At 37.9% G+C, this 23,977-nt stretch overlaps 1 protein-coding gene across 2 annotated transcripts in view; it reads right to left on the bottom strand.

Annotated features, from left to right (window-relative positions):
- The window catches only part of fibcd1b (fibrinogen C domain containing 1b), a 141,664-nt gene that overhangs the window by 6,134 nt on the left and 111,553 nt on the right, over positions 1 to 23,977 (bottom strand). For both annotated transcript variants that reach the window (XM_059358165.1, XM_059358166.1), the window contains one exon: positions 2,515 to 2,694. In XM_059358165.1, coding sequence (XP_059214148.1) covers positions 2,515 to 2,694 — 180 coding nt within the window. The remainder of the gene's footprint in view (positions 1 to 2,514; positions 2,695 to 23,977) is intronic.

The raw sequence follows: 23,977 nt of genomic DNA, 5'->3' as shown, positions 1-23,977 counted from the left end.
CCTTTCCTTTCTTTCCCTAAGCAGGCTTCACACTGTGACCAGAAGTGGATAGAAGGATAAAGCTGCGAGCAGAATGAAAGACCGCTCGCCAGCCATCAGGTGACGGCTAACAGCTCGTCAGGGCATCAAACAGCCCTTAATTGCCCAGGATGTGGTCGCCCGGCTCCTTACCCTCTCGCTCCGTCCTACTCTGCTCTCCATTTGGCATTACCATGGTAACTAGTCAGCCGGAAAAATAATCTGACAGGCACGTCTGATATTCATGTTGTGTGTTGCTCGACATTGAGAGAAAAGAGACAGCGGGGGAGAAAAGGGAAACAGCTCGGTGACGTCGACAACGGGATGATGTCCAGGGGATGTGGAGAAAGAGGAAAACAAAACAACACAAAACCGAAGCACTTAAAGGCTCATTTGCAAGGCGGTGGTTGTCACCTTGGTATCTGAGGGCCGGCAGCCTCTTCTGATGCCCATTAAAGATCCAGCTGCTCCTGGCCCAAATGAGCACCTGCCAGCTGATCGGGAAGCAGCCGCAGCAGAGAGCAAAATGTTTCTACTAATAATAATAGTAGCGCTGCCGAGAGGGAGGCCGAGGTGAGAGCATCCACTGAGAGTTTGAGTACCCTTCATTTGACTGGATTCAAATGTCCAACAGGCAGGTGAGTTCAAGGTCAGGCCAGAGCATTACAGGACACCAGATCTGGGAATGCTGTCACACACACACACACACACACACACACACACACACACTTTCCCTTTCCTCTGCCTCTCTTATCCTCGTTTTTATTTAGCCTTCTCCTGTTACCCTCTTTCGCACCTGTCCCCTTCGTTCCTCCATCCTAGTTTCTCCCAACCCTCCCTTATTCCTCTCTTTTTCTTGCTCCATCTCTCATATCTGTCCCCATTCTCTCTGCGTTCTTGGCGCAGCGCTCCCCAAAGGTTCTTTAAATTGCTTCTTCATTTCAACGGCGGGTTTTTGTTTACGCTGCAGGTCAAGCAGTGCAATTAATTGGCAGTAATTTAATCAAGGTGACAGGTAGCTGGCTTGGATTTGGTGGTTGCGGAGCAGAGATACAGACACCAGCAGTCCTTCTCTCCGCGCAACTGTCTGCATGGTTAAACAAGTGGAGACACCTACTGCTGCACTGTATAATAACATACAGCACGCACTGAAGTTGGCAGCAGTATGGAAAGCTGTTTCAGCATTTATTACATATCCTTAATATTATTATAATATTGATCAGTTTCCTGCACTAGTGAACTAGTGTCAACTAGACAAAATCTTCACTAGTTAACTCGTCAGAGTGTCTTGACTTTACTAATTAACTAGTTACACACATTTTATTCAACTAGTTAACAAGAGAAGGGAAAAAAACTCTCTAGTTAACTAGTTGGAGTGTCCTTGAAAATTACTTGTCAATAAGTCAGGCTTAAAGTGTTTACTTGTTGAACTAGTAAACGAGTTACACTAGTTGCACAAAATGCTAATGAGGAGGTTGGCTCTCCAGTTCAAAATAAAGAAACACCAACCAATCAGGACTGAGGAATTTGTCATTATCCCACCTGCTTCATTTGCATGTTGCGCACTAGTGAACATGTTGGCTTGAGGAACTGCAACTACACGGTTTAATAATAAACTTAAATGTGATTTATTCTTGACAGATAAAGTGTACATCTTCTCAAAACTTTATTAATCAATCTCTTCCAAACATATTACAATGAAAATTAAACCACAATTAACAGAGGACTGTGTCTGAAAACAGAATTATTCCAACTTCATGGGGAACCGTGTAGTTAACTAGTGGCTGCATGTTGCAGCTTACACGTTAACTAGTTACACTAACTAAGATTTTTTGGCTGTACTAGTTAACTAGTTTAACAAGCTTCATCTCACTAGCTGACTACCAAAGACTAAAACGCGTACTATTTAACTAGCTGGGGTCTTTTTTTAACTCACTAATTAACTAGTGAAGTCAAAATGTTCACAAGCAACACAACTGACATGTTGGACCTCACATTTTGGACCTAACTAGTGGTCCAAAAGGAGGTCCAAAAAGACCCCAACCCCAAGTTAACTAGTGAACATTTTTGCATTCACTAGTTAACTAGTAAACACATTGGCCTTCACTAGTTCAACTAGTAAACATGTTGGCCTTCACTAGTTAACTAGTAAACATTCTGAAGCTCACTAGTTAACTAGTAAGGTAAAAAAGGCTTTAACTAGTAAACTAGTGATTTTTTTTTCTTTCACTAGCTAACTAGTTGAAGCAAATGTGTGTAACTAGTCAACTAGTAAAGTCAAGGACACTCTTACAAGTTAACTAGTGAGGAAACTGATGTCTGATGTCAAGGATTTGGAATAAATGATTAAAATTAAGTCTTCCATATAGCAGGATTCAGCTGTGATGTCTGTATTTATAATTAGGTTAAAAGAAAAAAAAAAGTGTGTGTAATAATCAGAGCACAAGTGCAGCAAATATTGTAAGCAAGTCTAACTAGTTCACTGAGCTTACATACCTGCATTGCCAGAATAGTCCCCCACAGTCAAAGGATATCCATCATCATCAGGATCTACGGAGAAGAGGCCCACTCCAAAGGTTCCATACTGAGCATAAGCGGTGCTATTTTCAAAGTCCTCCAAGTCGATACGAAGCTCATAGTTCCCCTGGATGGACAGGGCATGGATCTGCTTCAGCCCTGCAGGGAGAAAGAGCGAGACACAGACCAAAACAATCCATTACAAAGTACTGCCGTTGTTCTCAGCAAACAATTTGAAGCTATTTCAGCAGCCTTTCAACGCCGCACATTTTCTGGAAATAAGATGTAACATGGTTTTTGGCCCATTTAGAGTCTCCGCCTGTATGTGTAGGGTTTCTTTCCAAAACAAGATTAGAGTTTCTTTTCAAAAGTGTCTGCAGCTCACAGAACTCTTCGCCATGAAAACAAAGTGCAGAGAGTTGCAGAATCCCCCAAAAACTATATATGCGATTTAATATCAAGTATGACACAAACTTCTTTACAATAATAACTTGGTGATCTTCCACAGTGACAACTTGTGTTAGAACATCGGCGTCAACATGACATTTTGCTATGTTTAGTTTGTTCTAAACATGTATTATATCTAAATCTCATTCTGAAAGATTATCTGTTACCCTCCTGAGCCTCAGTATGACTGGGTTGGAACTCATCCATTGCATCCATTACATTGACTGTAAAAGATTGTGAATTTGTCTGTAATGGCTTTGAACTCTCCACGACAAGGTGGAATGTTCTGGGTAAGGGAGATGCTTTAAAATTGAACCTGGCTCTGTACTGTACAGGTGGTAAAAGTGAAATTATGTATTTTTAATAAAAGCAGGAGGTTATGTATCATTTAGAGAAAGGATTACTATGCAGAGTCTTCCAAACAAAAACAATGTATAGACTCATACCAAAATCATTTGTCTAAATTGTTACTTTTGACACGTTTGAAGTGTTTAGTTGTGTCTGTATCTGCAGAGATCATGTCCTCTTCCAGTATTTTCTCCTTTATTTTTTTTATGTTGCTGTTTTCAGGACATTTCTGGGCCTCACCCTTTGGGCATGCAGCTACAAAAAATGTGATTATAGTGAGACAAAATGCCTAAAGCTTGTTAAAAAAACTTGAGTGAATCTGGGGTTTGCTTCCACTTTCGTTGAGCCAGAGAGGAGGGGCCAAGTTTGAATGGTGTGTTTACAAACAATCAGTTTACAAGCAATTCCTGCATAGTATGCCTTTAAAAATTATATATTTTTTAAAAATATGTTTAAAAAAGATATTTTGGACTATTTCTTCAACAAATTAAAGTGTTTTTGTCAAATGAAAAGGCTGATCTGTGGATTATAGCACCGGCAACCAGAGCTTCACAGGCTTATCCAGGAAGGTGAATTGCCTTTTGAACCAACTTGTTCTCATTCATTCAAATGAAACTGTATTTATAATTAAAGTATTATATTTATAAATGATAAAAACCACATCAAGTTTCACCCCACGCTCTGTCCCAGAACATCAAAGACGTGTGAAGACACCTAACACTTACGAAGATTCTCGGCGTGGCACAAAAGATTTCATTTCAATATCGACTGAAAGATGGGAATTTAACGGCAAGGTCAACAACATCTCTGGCCTTCAGGTAATGAATATTTACAGTATTAGGAAGTCAAGTGAAGACTGTGCTCACATATATTATGTGTGTTTTAATGGAATTAACCTTCTTTTAAAAAAGACATTGATACAAAGTATTTTAGCTCTTACTACAGAACTACTGTGATCATTTCAGTTCCCTTCAGATCTGCTCTAAGCATGGAAAACAACTGTGCTTTGACATTGTATATTTATTTTTATATTTTAAAACACAAGCCCAAGGCTCAAAGGTCAATTGGTGTACTACTGGAGGAGGTATTACAAAAAATGATGTGTAATATGGTGAGAGCAATCATTACTATGATTACTCTTTAGCGAGGTGTGTTAGTACGCTAAAGAGTTTCCTGTTTTTTTTTTCTCCTTTTCTAAGGTTAAGCTAATTTGGTTTATAGAAAAATGATGTTCAGTTACCCATCCATTAATCCTTATTAACGTTTGATTTTGCACGTATGATTAAGTGTCAGGTCCCAGCAAATTAATTCCCATAATTATCCCTGAATGAATGAAACACCCTTGAACAGATCTGCATATTAAAGTACATGCTATTACTTTGGTACTGATTCTTAAATGCATTTTTTAGTTTTTTTTAGTTTTTTTTATTACAGGTGGGGGAAATGAGTCATATGACTTGACTGTCGCAAATTTGAGAATTTCATACTTGCTTAACTAACACTGATACAACTCTGATTCCCAAAAAGTTGGGATATTGTGTCAAATGTTAATAAAATAGAATGTGATCATTTCTGATTCATTTCTACATTTATTCAAGAAGACAAAATATTTTTGTTCAGACTGGTTGACTTTTGTAAATATAAACTCAAATGTGTTTTTTTCTCTTTTTCTCTTTGAATGTTTTACAGTGTTTCAACTTTTTGGGAAATAAGATGTAACATGGTTATTGGCCCATTTAGAGTCTCCGTCTGTATGTGTAGGGTTTCTTTCCAAAACAAGATTAGAGTTTCTTTTCAAAAGTGTCTGCAGCTCACAGAACTCTTCGCCATGAAAACAAAGTGCAGAGAGTTGCAGATTCCCCCGAAAACTATATATGCGATTTAATATCAAGTATGACACAAACTTCTTTACAATAACTTGGTGATCTTCCACAGTGACAACTTGTGTTAGAACATCAGCGTCAACATGACATTTTGCTATGTTTAGTTTGTTCTAAACATGTAATATATTTAAATCTCATTCCTCATTCTGAAAGATTATCTGTTACCCTCCTGAGCCTCAGTATGACTCGGTTGGAGCTCATCCATTGTTTTACAGTGTTTCAACTTTTTTGGAATTGACTTGACTTTAACTTTGTATTCAGGACATTCATTCATGACTGGATACTTGACTTAGACTTTAGACAGAAGACTCAAAAGGACTTTTGACTTTTTATATTAGTAAAGTAACATTTTGTTTTTGAAAAAAATATTGATGACTAGGCGATGTGCACAAACCTGGCAACCTAGGACAGCAGCAGAGAAGCAGAGGCCACAAGGCAGCTATGGGGGCTAAAGCAGATATAATAACGGCTGGTCAAGGCTAAAATGCCGCAGTCTGCAGCTCAAAAACCAGTGAAACAACCATCACAACACCCAACTTCATCCGTCAACACAAAATCAGCAAAGAAAGGTACCTGAATGTGGCTATTGAGTTAACTTATTTGCTAACTGGCTAGTCAAACATCTTCTAGATAGTTGTATTATAATTTCAGAGATCCACTCTCCAATGGCGTTAATTTAGGAAGGTTGCACTTGATTGCCACAAAATGTCAATTATTAGTAAGGTTTAAGCAGGCCGGAAGGCTTTAAATAAAAATCTACTTTTAATGGCTACTGCCTTTTAACTGATTTAAATGTAAAATATAAGGTGGATCATCAGAATTTCATGAGATGACTTGTGGTTGAGTCTGTTCTCACCACAGAAACTTGGGACTTACTTCCACTCATAAATCTTTAATTCCAGCTCTATGCTTGAAGTAATTACTCGTGATGAAATCCCTGATAAAGATCATTATAATAAATGAATAGACACACATTTAGTTTACATCTACTAGTCTCAGCAAGTTGAGATTTAAGCCTGTCATCACCTCATCGGATGCCCCGAATCGATCTTTTAATTGTTGCTCAATCCTTTGGAGAGTGTGTAAGACTGAAATTGCCGGAAGGGGAAAAAAAGAGTTTCCATCCCTTCTTCTTTGCCCCCTCCTGCTCTAACTTCCCCCCCTGCTGTGTTGGAGTGATGGCGCGTCCCAGGGCAACTTTTCCTCTCCTGAGTTGATCAAAGGTACAAGAAGAATAGTGTGTCAGGCGGAGATGAGCAGGAGGAACTCAACCTGAACACAAAATTCGAGGCAGGAAGACAAACAAAAGTGAAGTCAGCCTCCAGACTATTAAACAGCCGTCCCTCGTGCTTATAAATGCACTGCAGTGTTTATTAAGGAAACAAAGAAATAAGTTTTGGAAGTGTGCGCTGATGGACGGGCCTCAAAGGCGTCATGGTTAAGATTTAGTGCATGTAGATGAAGCTGCTGGTTTCAGGTTTATTTTACCATCCCTCCTGTGATGTGACTCACCGTGAAAGCAGCAGGAAGGAAGCTGTTTTTATGAACCTACAACTCTGTCAGTTTACCTCCTACTGCAATCATCACCTTCACAAATGAAACTCATTCTCCCTTTTTAAAGCTTACAAACCTCAAACTGACTTTGCCTAATTTGAATTCCGTCGTTGTTGAGAATTGCACTCTGAGAGCGCCTCGTCTGAAGTAGAGGGCTAATTTGATGACAAACACAGCTGAAAGAACCCATTATTATTCAGAGACACAGGCTTGCAGTCTGGGCCCAGGCACTTAGTTTGGATTTAATCTAGCCCAATGGGAGGTTGATCCCACTCTTTTTCATTTTCACAGTGGATCAGAAAACTGGAGGTGGAGAATCAGTCATTAATACATTCAGGTAGCTTCATGCATGTCAGCTTCTGGTTCATTCTTACACAATAATATAAATACTCAAGTATGTATGGGAGAAAAACACATTTCCACATTCAGAGAAACAAAAAATGGCTCATTTGCAGAAATAGATTTCATGTCGTGTGGCCCCTTTGAGAAAAAGTATCAATCCACACAAACACCTAAGGGAAAAGTACCCTGGAGTGATTTGACAAACTTCAAAAGAAAGACTTAGGATGTTTTCTCTTTCAGGAAAAAAAGAGAAAATAAAATACCACATGCAACACAACTCTATTTAAAGACTCCGTAGCTTCCAACCGTATTTACATAACTTTAATTCAGTCCCTAATTAAAGCCCCAGAGAATCTCAGCGAGACTCTAATTCAGAATAATTAAAGAGGAAGACAACTGAAATAACAACAGAGACTTCTTTGGTTAAAATCTAAATGCTCAGGTGTAACTCCCTGTTAATTAAATGCTATTGTTAGGTTATTTAAAATGGGTTCTAATACAAGGGAGACTTTTGAGGTGTTTTGCTTCAGTATTAACATGCTGATTGCTCCGTTGGGGAGAGACTCTCCTCTCTTCTCACTGATTTGCCACTTATGGAAAGCTTAGCAGAGAGTCAAAAACTTCTGTCCTCCTACGCGCTTTAGATGGCCAATTAGGGAATGCTTTCTTTTTTTCTATCTATTCTGACTGGTTTTATATGTTGGTCATATGAAGGCACACTATTTTTAATTGCGGTTTGTTTTGATCGTACTGTCTACCTTGTTTATAACTCTGTAGGACAACATATTAATGATAATAATTTGTTATTATTATATACATTTTGAATTTTCTTTTGAAGTTTTCAAATGCCTTCTAGGTACTTTTCCTTTAGGAATATGTGTGGATTGATACTTTTTCTCAAAGGTGCCACCCGACAGGAAAACCATCCTGCAAAAAAGCCATTTTTGTGTCTCTGCCTGCATGTGAAAATGTGTCACATTTTTTTTCCTGCTAGACTGACGAGCAAATTCAAAAGAAATGGATTGCAGCTATTGATAGCACCATGAACTGTACCTCACCTGCAAGCACAATCTGCCCCATCCTAAGATCCCAGTCACAAAATATATTGTTCTAATTCTTTGCAGCTGAGCGCAATTTGCACAATTTTTTATGTGATTGCAATTACCCATGTGGCAAAGAATGAATGTTTCCTTCGCAACAAGAACGCATTAGGCGGAACTATGGCAGAGAAAAGAAAAATCACATTTTTAGATTGCAAGCTATAGGTCCTGACTGCAGAGGAGCAGAATCATTCCTCAAAACTTCAGGCAAGGAATTTAAACATGACATAGAGAAACTATATCTGGGATTAAGTATCTCAGTGTGTCAGTGCTGTTGGTTATTTTAAATGCAAACCTTCAGACTGTAAAAGAAGATGGTATGATTTCAAGCACGACTTATGAAGTACTTCAGATACCACCAACACTCTGAAGACGACAATGATGTCACTGTAACTGCATGTGGATATTTGCGAATCAGCTGTTTTTGCAATGAGGCTCTTTTGAACAGAAAGGCTTGCCTGAAAGAACAAGACTAATTCCCCAATGCATATTAGTCTGGAACCTCAGTTCATTTTTGATTTCCAAGTGATGTTATCAACAAGTGCAGACACAAATGCCTCTGAAAAGATCTAGTGTATCGCTGAGTGACACATTGAAGTCGGGGCGGTCCCTGGTCTGTTTTCAATAAGGACAAACATGGCAGCAAGGTGATAAACTTTATTTAAAATTACAGTCACTAAAATATTTTTCAGAAATCATTTGAGGCAAGAAATAGCCAACAGAGTAACATAATCTTGATTCATATTTGATCAGCGTAGTTTGACAGTTTGATTTCAATTATGTGAATTGCACTGGATGTCACTCATCCTATCAAACCCACTGACAGACTGTAACAACAGGATATATAAAAAAAGGGGGCCAATCTTGCACCAAATGTATGCATGCTTCTTAATTCAAATTTTTTGTGCAAATAGCACAGGAGCTACAAGCCACTATTTGCTTGGCTGCATTGTTTGGCGCACATTTCACCCACTTTGTTTTTGGTTTATTTGTGCAGGTTTAGCTGCTGCAAAAGCTGCACAATCCTTCTGTAAACTTGCCTGTGTGAGTTTACAGCCATGCTAGCAGCTCTGTGAGGCTGCACTTAGCATGCCAACACACTGAAAATAACATGCTGATGTTCAGAAGATACAACATTTTGTCACTATTTTAGTTAAGTTAGTTAGTTTTGCAGGAACCTGGTCTCACAGGAATCCGTGAAATAGCCACGGATTCGCTTAACTCAAAATCCGTGGAATAGCCACGGAATCTCTCAAATTTCCGTGAAACTGACGGATTTCGCTACAATGCAAGTTAACGACAGTCATATCCTGTGGCTATTCCATTGATATTTTTTCCTATTGGTTTGTTCCAAGTCACGTGACTTTCAAGGTCCCGGCGGTCAGAACAAAAAACATGGCGGACAGTTCTCTCATTTTTAGTGAAAAAATCAATATTTTGACTTAGTTTCTGCATAAAAATGGATTTTGATCACATTTCTAGCGAGAAATATATGTTTTATTTTCTAAATATTCACTCAGTGAATGTACATAATCACTTTGTATGTTGGAATAGCCACAGGATATGACTGGCATTAACTTGCATTGTAGCGAAATCCGTGTCAGTTTCATGGAAATTTGAGTGATTCCGTGGCTATTCACGGATTCCTGTGAGACCATGTTGTTTTGCACATATTTAGTATTGATATTTATCGAAATGTATATTTTTATTAAACATTTCACCTGTTGATGTTGCATGTAACCTATGCTGTCCACCACTTCAAATAATAAATTTCAAATGGTAGCAATGTTGAACTTCATTCTCCCAATAAATCTCCATATTACACGAGCAGCACTATACAGGAATAATTACTCAGTGTCATCTAAAAAAGAAGATAAATAATACTGGCAAAATCAGCATCTCATTTCAGACAATCAATGTGTTTACTGATAAGGAATCTCATTTAGAGTGTGCCTGATTAACAAACACGTCGATGAGACAGAAATCTTTAAGCATCCTTTGGCATTAAATCATCCATGTCATTACAGTCTCCTTTACAATGTGTGCGACAGTAACAACAGAGCTGAGGGCTGAGACGCTGAACAGTGCTGCGCCTTCAATGATGTCCACGGAAAGAGAGAAATTATCTTCATCATGGCAAAGAGACAAAGGGTACGCATAAAAAGCAGGCCAATTTAAAATTTTAAACAAACCAATACATTTGGGAGCCAAGTATCGGCACACTTTGGTAATAAATCTGTGAAAAATGACAATAAAAATGATAAATATCTGCAATTACCTCATTAAACTGGGTCATGGTAATCCATAACTCATTTTCACAGCTCTGAGGTTTATGGGAAAGAGGACAAATTTAGCTTGTTTAGAACATGAAGATGGTAATTTGTCATTTTTATCTTTTATTCATAGTGAGAGGGCATGTTGTGTTCCTCCCGAAACCAAAAAAGAAACAAAGCTCAAGCTCCTCCTGACATCGATGGAACCATTACCACCAGAGATTTCTCCTCCTTAAACGTGATTTTACAGTTAATGAGACTGACATCAATGACTTGATTATAAATTTAGAAGACCTCTGTGCGATGTCTCCGTGATTCTGCTAAAAGGCCCAAATATTAATGATTTATTTGCTTTTATTTGAAAAGTATGTAGGGGAATGTATTGGATGCTTTTAGGGGACAGGTTACAGTCTCTGCGTAGCGTGGCACTACAGGGCATAGAGGAAAAGAATAAAAAACAGATCTCTAAACCCAACAGAGAAATGATTACACTTCTCTCTGCCGCTTGTGACATTTCTCAAAGTTAATTATTCATCATGCTTTTCTCCCTCTGTTGCTGGGGGGCAGCTCCTGAGACTGTTTCAGCTGAAAAAGGAGAAAAGGAGCAGCACTCTTCAGTCTCCTCCTCCTCCCTGCTTCCTCCCACCATAACTCAACCCCTCCCTTGTTTTGTCTTCCTTTTTCTCTCCATCCCTCCCTTTTACTTCTTCTTCCTGTCGAGCTGTTTTACTCAGCACAGATTGTGGATGGGGAGGAGTTAGAAGGGGACGGGGCTATTTCTATCGCCACAAGGACAGTTGCATGCCCTTTGCCTGTTTGGGGGCTTGAAGGGGGGTGGGAGGTTGGGGGTCTGTGAACATGCGTCTGCTGAAAGGCTTACTGTCGTGCGCTCTTAGGGGGAAAAAAAAAGGCTTCCTATCGCCTGCACTTGCCTTGTCATGAAAAGATAGGTGTACAGGGAGAAAAACAGAGACAGGTGTGCGCTGAACTCTTGCTGCTCCCCTGGAGCAAAGTGGTGACATTTGGTGGGACAGAAAGCAAAATAATTTTAAGATTAACTGTCACCTGTGACATGTCTACGCCTGTTTGCAAATTCCCATTCAAAACAGTCCTTTCTCTGCAGAACTGTATGTTACTTATCATAAAGAGGAAGATTTTTTAGCTCTGGTAAAGGACTTTGATTTTAAATGTTGCTATAGGGAGGGATATACTAGTTTTAATAGGTTTTTTGCTATATGCTTTGAAGTGTAAGCTCCTGATCCTCCTCATACAAATATACATAACTTGAAAAGTGCAAATCCTTTAACCCTACCCACTCACTTTTCACTTTGAATGGTAAATGTTCAGACTGGCTGTAGATCAAACGAGATATGGCCTGTTATGGGCGCTAACATGGTCCAAAATTCCTTCATGCTTGTTGAGGAATAGAAAAAGATTGTGGGGGCTGCACTTTTTTGGGTTGCTTAGTTGCAATCATGCACACACAAGCGGCTTGACTGAAAGAACAAGTGCATATGAGGCTGAAGCCAGTAAATTCAAAAGCCAGACAGAATACAGAATATTCTTTAACTCAGTGAACATTTCGGCGGTACTATTTGTTCAGCAGCAAACACACGGTGCCGCTCCCCAGGCTGAGTCTAACTTGGGAATAATGATCTTGGGAATGTTTGTTCACTTTGCCCACAGCGCCCTCATTACTGCTCTCAGGAGTCACTCGATTCATCTTTTGAAGATAGATTCATTTAGCAATATATTATTAATACATATTGTTTCCTTTGAATCCTTATGGGTTTCTGAATAGACAAAAGCTTGTCGAGCTGCGTTTTTCAGATCTGCAGCATTTTCACTGAATTTAATCCAGCAGCTTTAATGGGGAGTTGTCGTAGATGGAGTGCTGCAGGTGTGAAGAGGCCCCTCTGTTGATCTGATGAATGGTGTGTAGGATGACAGAATGAAGAAGGAATTATATGACTAATTTGTGACTTTCATTTCGCAACCCCACTGAACACAGAGATGTTAATACTATAATCATGAAAGCAGTATGACATATCTAAATCAAATTCTAAGCTTGGGTTTCTGTCCATTATTATTATTTCGTGGTCAAGGGTCATATTTAAGTGGGTAGTCTGTGCACAAAAGGCTATATAGGTTCACCGAGGCAGACAGCTGCTGAAAGCAAAGCTGTTTTTTTGGCCATCCAGTGGGGCTTTTAAGTGACAGACAGAGACAGACTGAAAGTTATTATGCTAGTGTTCTAATGTAAGGTATAATTAAATGTTAATCCACCACAAAGTGTACACTGTGCTTTGAAATCCTCTTTCTCCATCAGGGACAGCTTCGACTGCAATAACATTATTTTAAGTGGAAGTAATGATTTGGGTGTTTTTTGTCTACTGAAAGCAACAAAAAACAATATAGTAGCTGCCCGTTGCATTAAATAAGGACAACATAAATCTGTAGGGGTTTGAAAGTGGAAAGGATCAATATGAATTGCTCCATTATTAATGATTTTTTTTTAGCATTTCAGTGTTCCTAAATGTGGTCTATATCGGTAAGAATGCTCTCATATACTTCAGACTCCAGTGCAAAGCATGGATAACATATAAAAGCATAGAGTTTCTGACAAGTGAGTAATATAGCATATGTACATAATTCAATTTTGGGAAGGGGACATGATTTTATTGCAGAGAGCAATAAAAAACACAATAAGTTGATCATAGTGAATTTCCATTATCAGGATAATTATAAATATGATCATGTGCTGTGAAAAAGCTGACCAGCTTACTAATTTGCAGTCCTATATTGATTTTTTTTATTTATTTGTAATTGGCACAAACGTTACATGACATGGCTCTGGGAAATCAACTGCAGTTTACTACAGTTTGTCCTCTAACTAGAAGTAACAGCTAACATCAAGTAGAATGCATTTTATTTTACCAAAATTCCATCTTCTCATTTCATGTATGGTGTAGTCCAATTGTTAAGGACTTTTTAAAACATGTTTTGATGTTTATTGAGATACTTTTGTGAATCACAATTATTTGGGCCAGGATAAATGTGGAATTTTCATACTGTCTTGGGTTATATTTTGATATTTCAACCATATTGTCCATTACCTGTATTTTTAAACCATTTACTTTTAGCTCATGTTCTCAACCAGTTTGGTTATCTTTTTTACTTTTACTTACAATGTAGTCATTTTAAGCTAATAATTTCAACTGTTAAATCATCACTTTTGCTATATTTTAAACACTTTTCAAACACTTCTAGCAATCTAAACTTTTAAGCAGTTACTTACTATATTTTTCAACAATGTATAAATTACTGTTAGCTAAGTATTTTATCCTTTTCATCCTCTAAGTTAGCTAACAATTTTAACCACAGTTACTTACAATCTCTTACAACTATTTATAAGCCTTCATTAGGCTTACATTCGCTAACTATTTTATTTTAACTATTTTCATTTGTTAGCCTTTTCACCCTTTAATCATTGCCTTTAAGCTAGCTAACAATTTTAACTGTTTATGCATAACTTGTATCTTTTTCAAACATTTAGCCTGTACATTACTCATGACACTAACTATAAATAGCCTATTTACCAAGCATTTAGTAACTTGTAGCTTCTGTATTTTTCAATAATTTATTTATTACTTGTAGGTAGACTAATTATTAAGATTTCTGTTTTTGCTCAATAAACAGCTTTCACATGCTCTCAATGTCAACATGTGGTAATATGATGTTGCAGATGTACTGTATATTTCAATTTATTTCACTTTTTTTTAGCTACTCCACAATTATTTTATGTACCTTGCAGTACCACTGGGGCACAAGTAGCCTACCCCTGGTGAATCACTGCTCTAAAGCATTGGTTGGTTTTGTTTGGTTACTATGGTGTTCTGTCTGAAATGATGTAACATCAAGTATAAATATTCATGTCCTGGGAGACATTTAGTTGTTTACTCTCAGTCAGTTACAGGTCAATGTAAACCTTGATCCTGTGGATAAGACAGTGGAACTGTGGCGAGCCATACACTTAGAGCAGCAGTGGTTCTATGTGTGTATCATTCAGAAGCCACTGTCTCACTGGTCAGTGCTGTCCATAGTGAGTAATATCTGAGGAAGAACACTAACCATATACTTACAGTTAAATTGTTGAGGATTTATAGATGTGATAATTATTTTCTCTGGTCTCTACAAATAATGAGGTGTCTGTGACTGAAGCTCCTGCTACTCATTTAAAATTGAACTCTGCTCGACTTTCTCCTGTCGCTGGATCGCTGAAATCTCCGCGCCAGCTGTCACTCCTTTCTCTGTCGCCCCACGTCTCCCAGTGCTCATTTGAAATGAATGAGTGTCGGTCACTTTGTCTCTTGTTTCTGCTGCCGGTGTGAGCTCACAGTAAGACACGGAGGAGGTGACAAGTTTGCTCATGTTGCTTGTAATGTAGCTTCAAGAATTTAATCTCATGTTTGTATTGTAGCCTATCGTTCTACTACTGCTAGTGAGCTCAGTTCGTGGCTCCTTCCATGCACACATTCATCTGTTTTTTTTTTCATCCTCCCTCATGCATTTTTCTGCCCTGACTATTATTAATGAGCGGGTATATTATACTAATAGATAGGGACAGGCGGAGGTTGTTGTAATGTGTGAGTTGCAAAGCTAATTGGCAGGTCGAAATGATGTATAGTAGCGATGAGTCTTGATTAAAACTAATGCATTTACCCCTGCAACTAACATTTCAACCACACTTTAACTGAAAACACATGGCAACCAACAATACATCAAGAACACACACACACTTATTTCACTTCATCTCCGACAACCTCCATGCTTATATACTCCTCATCATTTCAGCCTTTCACCGGTAACATCCACGTGGAATTTCCTCGTGTAACAAGGTCCTGTTATGATATATTATGCATAAAACATTGCCTTTGGTCTAAGAATAATTCATGCAGACATAATTGAGCACAGAAGATGAAGTCAAAATGTCTGCTTTGACTATGCAGTTGACAGTGATCACCTATGATAATTTTGCACATGCAGTTAAGGTTCACATGGAGACAAATGTTTGGATAAGAGGAAGGGAACAGTGTCTTTGTAGGCATGCATGTAAAACATTTTTTCCTATTTATACTCACCGGCCACTTAATTGTGTACACCTGTTCAACTTTTCCTTAATGCAAATATCTAATTAGTCAATTACATGGCAGCAACTCAATGCATTTAGCCATGCAGTCATGGTCAAGACAACCTGCTGAAGTTCAAAGTAAGCATCAGAATGGGGGAGAAAGATGATTTATATGACTTTGAACGTTGCATGGTTGTTGGTGCCAGACGTGCTGGTCTAAGTCAGTTCACAAACTGCTGATCTACTGGGATTTTCATACACAACCACCTCTCGGGTTTAGAGAGAATTGTCTAAAAAAGAGAAAAATCCAGTGAGCAGCAGTCCTCTGGGTAAAAATATCTTGTTGATGCCAGAGGTCAGAGGAGAATGGCCAGACTGGTTTGAGATGATAGAAAGGCAATAGTAACTCAAATAACCACTCGTAACAACAAAGGTATACAGTTGACCGGCTCTGAATGCACAAAACATCCAATCTTGAAGCAGATGGGCGACACCAGCAGGAGACCACACCGGATGCCACTCCTGTCAGCTCAGAACAAGAAACTGAGGCTACAATTTGCACAGGCTCACCAAAATTGGACAATGGTCTGATGAGTTTCGATTTCTGCTGCGACATTCAGATGGTAGAGTCAGAATTTGGCGTAAACAACATAAAAGCATGGATCCATCCTGCCTTGTATAAACGGTTCAGGCTGCTGGTGGTGTATTGGTGTGGGGGACATTTTGACATGCTATCATGTCAATATGGACCAAAGCTCTGTTGAATGTTTCCAGCACTTTGTTGACTCTATGCCACGAAGAATTAAGGCAGTTCTGAAGGCAAAAGTGGGTCCAAATGGGCACTAAGAAAGGTGTATCTAATAAAGTGGCCTGTGAGTGTATGTAGCGCTTTATACTGATTTAAAAAATGACGATCACTGAAACTGCACATATTTGCAATTGTGTTGTCTTGAGTCTGTTTAAAAGTTTTCTTTTAGCTTTACAGAGCACTTTACTGGTTCTGGGTCACCAAATCATTAGCGTTTTTTATTTAAATAACAGTATGTGCAGGTAAGTAGGCTAAATTCCACCCTATTGGTCCACTCCAGCGGCTCTTCAAAAGCAGCATCATGTCAAAGTCAGAAATCATCAAAATTACTGCTGAAGTCCCAAACACAGCCAAGCCAGCTATAGCTTTTTATCCCGCTCTAACCGGATTCATTTATTAGTGATGAGAAGGGCAGGTAAGACATGCATGACACAACACATTTAAATCTATAGGGTCATGCAGATTTCAGTGTTGGCTAACGTCGCTTAAGATTAATCCCTGCGATGCGAGATATAGCTCAGACTGATGGCAGTATTAGATTTCAGGTTTGCTTTCAACCTCTCAGCTTTGTGAAACTAAATGCTTCCAAATGCCATCCACCAGGCAAAATAAAGGAGGGGATTTTGCTCAAGTGGCAGGATTTGAGTCATAAAATCGTGAGAGAGAAGAATGAGAGCCAACAACCCATCACATCTGATATCATCAGAAATTAACCTTCGGGGTGGAAAGACTGAGCCAAGAGTGGTGGAGGGAGATACTGAGGGAGGGAGGAGGAGAGAGAGAGAGGCAGGTAGACAAATGCTGAGAGAGTTGGCAGGCCTGTGAGGCTGTAATTCAGAGAGAAGACCACATTAATATTTAGAGGTGCTCTCAGGTAAAACAAAATGAGCAGAGCAGGCCCAGCTTGACAGGAAGGACTGGCAACAGTCAGGACATAAAGATCCACTGGGTATGCAGCAGTTACACACAGACACATAGCTTCAAGGTTTAGCGGTAGAAGACACAATTTTCTTTGAAGTTAGGTACATTTGCATCACAAAATGTTAACTTAACAATAGCAGGCAGCAGCACATACACAGAGTACAAGACATGTACAGATCCACCCACAAGAGGTCTTCCCTTATATAAATTTAGAGCCTGTTCTGACCTGGAAGACATACTTAAACCCAACATGCCTATATATATATATATATATATATATATATATATATATATATACATAAAACAAATTAAATCCAAGAAAACCCCAAAACAATAAGAACAGATACAAAAAAATAAACCTACACAAAAATATGATTGTAAAAAAAAAAAAAAAAAAGACCAAAATATAGAGAACACTCTGACGGCAGCAAAATAAGCCATTAATTAATAAGTAATATCTCGGAACAGGGTTTCTTTTAATTTTCATACAGACATTGTCAGTCAATTCTAGAAATGATAAATGAACACAACAAAAATAAAGCTAAATAAACAACAGTATGTCCAGTGTCATTCAATTCCTGTCCATTTTAATAATAATGTAAAATAAATTAAATTTAAAAAAAAGCTAAATAAACTAAATAAAAACAAAATTTTTAAATAAATAAAATAACTATTACCATTTATAAATCTGCCCAAGAATCATTTCCTGCAAATGTTTTATTGGCACATATTGGACACAGATGCCAATAAATACTGATATGCCTATGATAGTTTACTATTGTCCGATAACATTACTTTGTCGATATATCAGTCAGGCTCTAATTGACATTGTCATTGTGAGCTTGTGAGCATGCTGATGTCCCATTTAGCTTCAGCTAATGGTTGACACTAATTGACCTGCCGAAAAGAAAAAAAAAATTGCCCCTTGCATTGATTCTAACACACAGAGCAGCACTTAGATCCACTCAGGTAGCTATTAGATGTATTTATATATGGACTCCAGACCAACAGCAATAGAACTGAACCTGACTAAGCTGAATAAAATGTGGCACTGAGAATCCAGAGAACTGGTAAAACCCTCTACCCTACACTTCTTAATGTGCCCTGATGGGTTGACAGGATGGATGGTAAAAATGTGAAATGCATTAAAAGGATTGCTGAGCAGCAAATCTAACTGAGCAGAGAGAATGTGTTGGAGGAGAAGGAAAGACTCTGACAGAGAGGAGGCGGGGAGTGTCGACATGAAGCAGCGTGGCATGATGAGCATGGAGAAGAACATACATGACATGAAGACTTTGATCATTGGCACATGACACCATTAAAGCCGGACAAGGACACCATGATGCTTAAGCCACTCCTCCTATTCCAGGGTCAAAGTAATGAGCGGAGAGAGAGAGAGTCCGAAGGGATGCACATCTTCAGACCCTTCAGCGCTGTTTGCCTGTAATGAGGTTGCTAAGAGTTCAGCGCTAATTAAGCACCAGGCATCATTAGAATTCTATGATTTTTTTTTCTAAAAAAGTCATGACACTCTGCTTCAAATATTAATATGACCAACAAAAAGGCCTTTTCGGACCATTTAGACTACAAAAACATCTGCAAATTCCCTGAGTGATGCAATAAAAGGAGCCTGAAACAGAATTACTCCAAAGAAATACTCAATACCAGCATGAACTACAGCAGGGTATGCACATGTTCCCAAGACTGAGTTCAATGAGGAATGAATGCTCATCACAAGCTGCATTGTAAAAAAAAAAATAATAAAATATTTATTAATTATAATATTTAATATCTGTAGAATAACAGTATATAATAAATGCTTTTTTTATATAACTTAATTATGATGGTAAGTGTTTGGCAACTTTTTTAATCGAAAGTTTTACTTTAAAAAAACAAAACCCAGAAAGTTGCCTTATTTTTACATTTAATTTTACATATATATATATATATATATATACATATAATTTTTTTTTAATTAACCTTCAAGATTTAATACTTTTAGACATAAAAAAATCTATGATGTCTTATTACAAAAACGTGAAATGAATGAGAGAAACATGCTTTTGCCCTGTCTCACTTATTTAGATTCTAATTCACAATGCAGGAGCAAACAACAGGGATGCCACCATGCAGAAATATGCGCTTATCTTAGGAGACAAGAGCGTTAGATATGATGAATTGTTAATCTATATTGTTCTGTTGTCAAATGTCTGACCAGGCATAAACAATGAGGCACCGTAACAAAGTCCTGAAAAAGTGCTTTAATCGAAGGCCCTTAAGAAAACCCGGCTGAATGATGAAATTAATTATTACGTGAAACAAAATAGAAAGGGAATTATATGCGGGCGAGAAGCTGGCTCTTTGGCACGAAGACTTTTCTGCCACTGTCGTTAGGAGATCCGCTCAATCATTCCACAATCAAATTTTCAATCACCCCATCTGTGCTCGTTCAACATTCTTTTATGAGAAGATTCTGCCCATAAATTTTTACATCTTCAGGAAAATAAAAAACCCTTCCCCCTTTTAAAGGGCCTTTTCTCTAGTGCGAGCCAGACTAGACTTTGGTGCTGGGACAAGAGGTGTAGGAATATACCTGCTGGTGATGAGGGGCATCAAATAAAGTACCCGGGCCTTGTGGAGAGGGCTACGAATTGCTCTGGTCCTCATACATATCGAAATTACTGGCAGAATTGCTGCAAATTGCAGCTATCTCCACTCCAGCAGTGCAATCTAGTGCAGATGGAGTGTCTGCCGGGGTACGGCCACACCAATCAGAGGCAGCATACCCCTCGTGAAGGAAGCAGAGGCAGAGCTGCAGGCTGAGGCATCATTGTGTCAGCAGCAGGGCTGATTGGCAAGACCTCAGCTGGCTGGCTGACTGGCTCCCTGGACAGCCGGCATCACTGTGTCGGACTGACTGAGGAGGAATCACGCTGTTAAATAATTGATTGGATATGAATGCAGTATTGGAGGAGCTTTAACTGAAAACACTTACATGTGCTCTAAATAATAGATTGTAGAGGATTCAAGTCCTGGGAGATATTGTAGTTTATATTTCCCTTTGTCATGCAGGATATGATATCATTTCATTCATTCTTTTATTTCTTGACAGTTGGGTTCAACGTCTCAATCACTTCCCCTCAAATGTTTTGATTTGCACCCTATAGCTGGTGCTGGTACTTTGATCAGCAATATTTATTTATCATAAATCTAAAACACAAACTGTCAGTTACACTTCCTATGAAGCCCATGTTAAGAATGCATTATAAACTTACATATAATTCACTATATTCTGCTTATGCTACTATATAACCATAGTTAAAAGCATTCAGAAATATTTATAATGATTATTAACAGTAATTATAGAGCACAATAAAGCACTTTATAATGACTTAGAAAGTCAAGTATCATAATAGTTCATAAGTGCTGGTCTAACTCACCGTCATTGTTTTTGTAAGCCCATGTCTATAATGCATTATGAACATACTTGAAAATGATAATATGCTATAATCCTGACAGAAAAAGTCTGCAAGTGACGATGCATTATGAAGTATTGTGATGTTATTATGCTTTAAAATTTGCTACAATTATTGCTAGAAGGCTCAAGGAACATTTATGAGTGCTTATAACTGTAATTATACAGCCTATAAGGAAATTACCACATTATAAGTATGTTATAATGCATTATAGAAAGTGTTATCAAAATACAAATATTTGTATGTAATGATAATAGTTAGTAGGGTTGGGCGATATGACAGTATTTATTCTGTTTCCTGTGGCGTCTTAGCCAATCTAAGTGCTCGATGCACAAAGGGGACGATGACTTGACTGATTTTCTAGTTTTTTTTCAAGAATTTGTTTCCATCATGGTAGCTATTCTCACATCATCTCGTGATTATAGTCTGGTTTATTGATTTCCCAAATCCAACTGCTTACAAAGTAGCATGATTTTGTCAGAGAGAAAAGTTTGTTCTCTTGTTTTTAACTTCGGTTTTGTCGCAGATGAAGCAGATTATTGTTTATAATCTATGGAAGTTTGAATCAAATTAAAAGTACAGTAGAGTTATCTTAAACTTAAACATTGTGATATATACTGTTGCCATGATACAAACTTATATATTTATCATGACCAAAGATGTTGGACATAGTTATTTTTAACAGTACAGTAACAGTAATAACAGTAATGTGTATTTCTTTGACTGGGAAATTAAATTAAGTTTTCTTACTTTGATAATGTAAGATAACTCTTTGACTTACAATATTAAGTTGAAACAACAAGTGATTAAAAGTTAAAACTGCTTCGGAAACTTAAAAAAAAACAATGTTGTCTCAACTAGAACATCAGAGTGAAATCAACTTTAACTTGAAAGTTAAAACAAAGGTGATCTTTAAGTTGAATTAAATTGCATTTTCAAGGGGGGCAAGTGAATTTTTATTTGCAACTCAAACAAAGTGAAAATGTTTTACAGTGTAGTGTTTAATAAGGTTTCCATGTAGAGTTAGATTTGTTATCCAGAGATAACACTGAAGTGGAGATGAGAGCGTACACTGGTGGTCACATGCATCACATACTGATACATCCATCAGTGTGTCTGTTGAATGAATAACTGAGTGAAGACAGATGCTTGCGTTCATGTGGGTGGAACAAAATATTAAACACCTTAATTCCAAAATACTATTGTAAGTTAGTTCAATGAGTACAAAGAAGGCTGCATCTGACAATGAAAAGCACCCAAACACCCAAACTGAGAGGCACTTGTCGATGACCTCAGAGATACATCATTTAACTAGCATATGCATTCATAGTGCAAACTGAGAATTTTGCTCATATTTCCAAGTATTAAGTGAATAGTCAAGGACCAATGTAATACATAAGCTTCATAAAGCCCTTTTCATGTGGAGCAAATTATTATGGCAGCAATTGTATGAAACACTTTTGCTTGAAACACTTTTAAATTTTTACACTGTCATAGTGAAATATTACACATAATGTTGGCAAACTGCTTGGGCTGAATTACCCCATGAAATGGTTTCCTGGATTATAATTATCAGTGGGTACGGCTGGAGGGAAATCTGCAGGGTGGAAGCCAACAGGCAGTATGAGCCACATGGGTACGGTGCGTGGGCAGGCACCAACTGTAAAGAGGTGCACAAGGCACTAAAAAACAATTGTTTTCCTGATGTTAGGGTCATCTCTGGGTGATCCCAATAAGCATTGTTTTGCTTTACTGCAATATGTTGTACTTTTGTTGTGGAAGGTTCCACGCATATGGAAGTGGAATTGCTAGAATATTATTCACAGTGGCTGCAAGTTGTTTTATAGATACAGTAATATTGTTGGCTGAGCAGGGGAACTACAATGAATACATTATGGTCCTGTAGAATGAATTGGCTTGGATGGTTATTTGACAAGATGTGGACTTGTTGGCAACACACAAGGCACTTCTAAAGTCAGCTAAATTATTCTGATATTATCAGCCAAAGAACGTCTGATTTACTGAAATGTAGACGGAAATCACTAGTGAAATGGTGTGTTTTTACCAGCCACGACAGCAATGCTTGTATTGTTTTCACTTTGTGAGTCTGTGTGTGTGTTATTACGTTAACATGAGGTCCAAGAGACAGTTATTGTCATGTGAACTACCTCAGAGGCGGTTTAGAGTACTCTGCTATGTGTTTCTATGTGGACAGATTTGTCTCCGCGATAGCCTTGTAACCATGCAAGATGCAGTCACAAAACTTTACAGGCGTGTAGTTGAGATAAAAATGAAGGTTGAGTTTGACAATAGAGTGTGGTAGCAAGCAAGGACCCTGGGAGTAGGAAGGTAAGAAGTAGGGAAGAGGCCCCCCTTCTTTATGCACCTATATAGCCCATATTTGTTTTCAGGCGCATGTCAATTATTCCTGACACACTTGGCTAAATGTCACCTTGTTAGTCCGCCCTGGAGACACATACTGTAGCAGGAACTACCACAAAAGTGGTTTTGAGTATTTTGTCAGGTTTGTCAGGTTTATATGTCTGTGTCAACATGATAGCTAGGCGCACGTACAAAACTTTACAGGTGTGTGATTGCGATCAAAATGAATGCAGTGTGGTTCAACTGGTAGCACTGAGTACTGATCCAATCACAAGACGGTCTCTAGTTTGGTAACATTTTAAGAATTATTCTTTGTTAATTGCTAATTGTTACAAACTGGGACGCTGTGTACCTAAATAAAAACATAACATATACAATTCTAAGTTTAGAGGAGTGTATATACAAACATTTTTTTAGCAATTTGAACATTGACCTCTTAAAACCAGCCGATCTGCAATAACCAATAGTAAATAGTAAAATATTAATATATAATAGTAAAATAAATAGTCTGGTAGCGACTGAATTAACTGTTGAACCCATCTGTCCAAACAAATGTACCTTTAGTTGTACCAGGCATTAAAATCAACAAAAAATTGAAGAAAACATGAGTCTAATAATTTTTTCCATGACTATAGGTCACAAAGGACAAGAACATTTTGCCAATATAGAAATAGAATGAAGCTAAAACAGGCTGAATAACAGTTTCTCTTATAAATCAAATTTATATTTTAAAGATTTATTAACATTAAAGACTTTAAAATTGGCTAATGTTGAGTG

Source organism: Centropristis striata, chromosome 19, assembly GCF_030273125.1.
Source record: "Centropristis striata isolate RG_2023a ecotype Rhode Island chromosome 19, C.striata_1.0, whole genome shotgun sequence".
Taxonomy (NCBI): Eukaryota; Metazoa; Chordata; class Actinopteri; order Perciformes; family Serranidae; genus Centropristis; species Centropristis striata.
The sequence above is the reverse complement of the archived record's forward strand: the minus strand, read 5'-3'. Positions and strand labels throughout refer to the sequence as shown.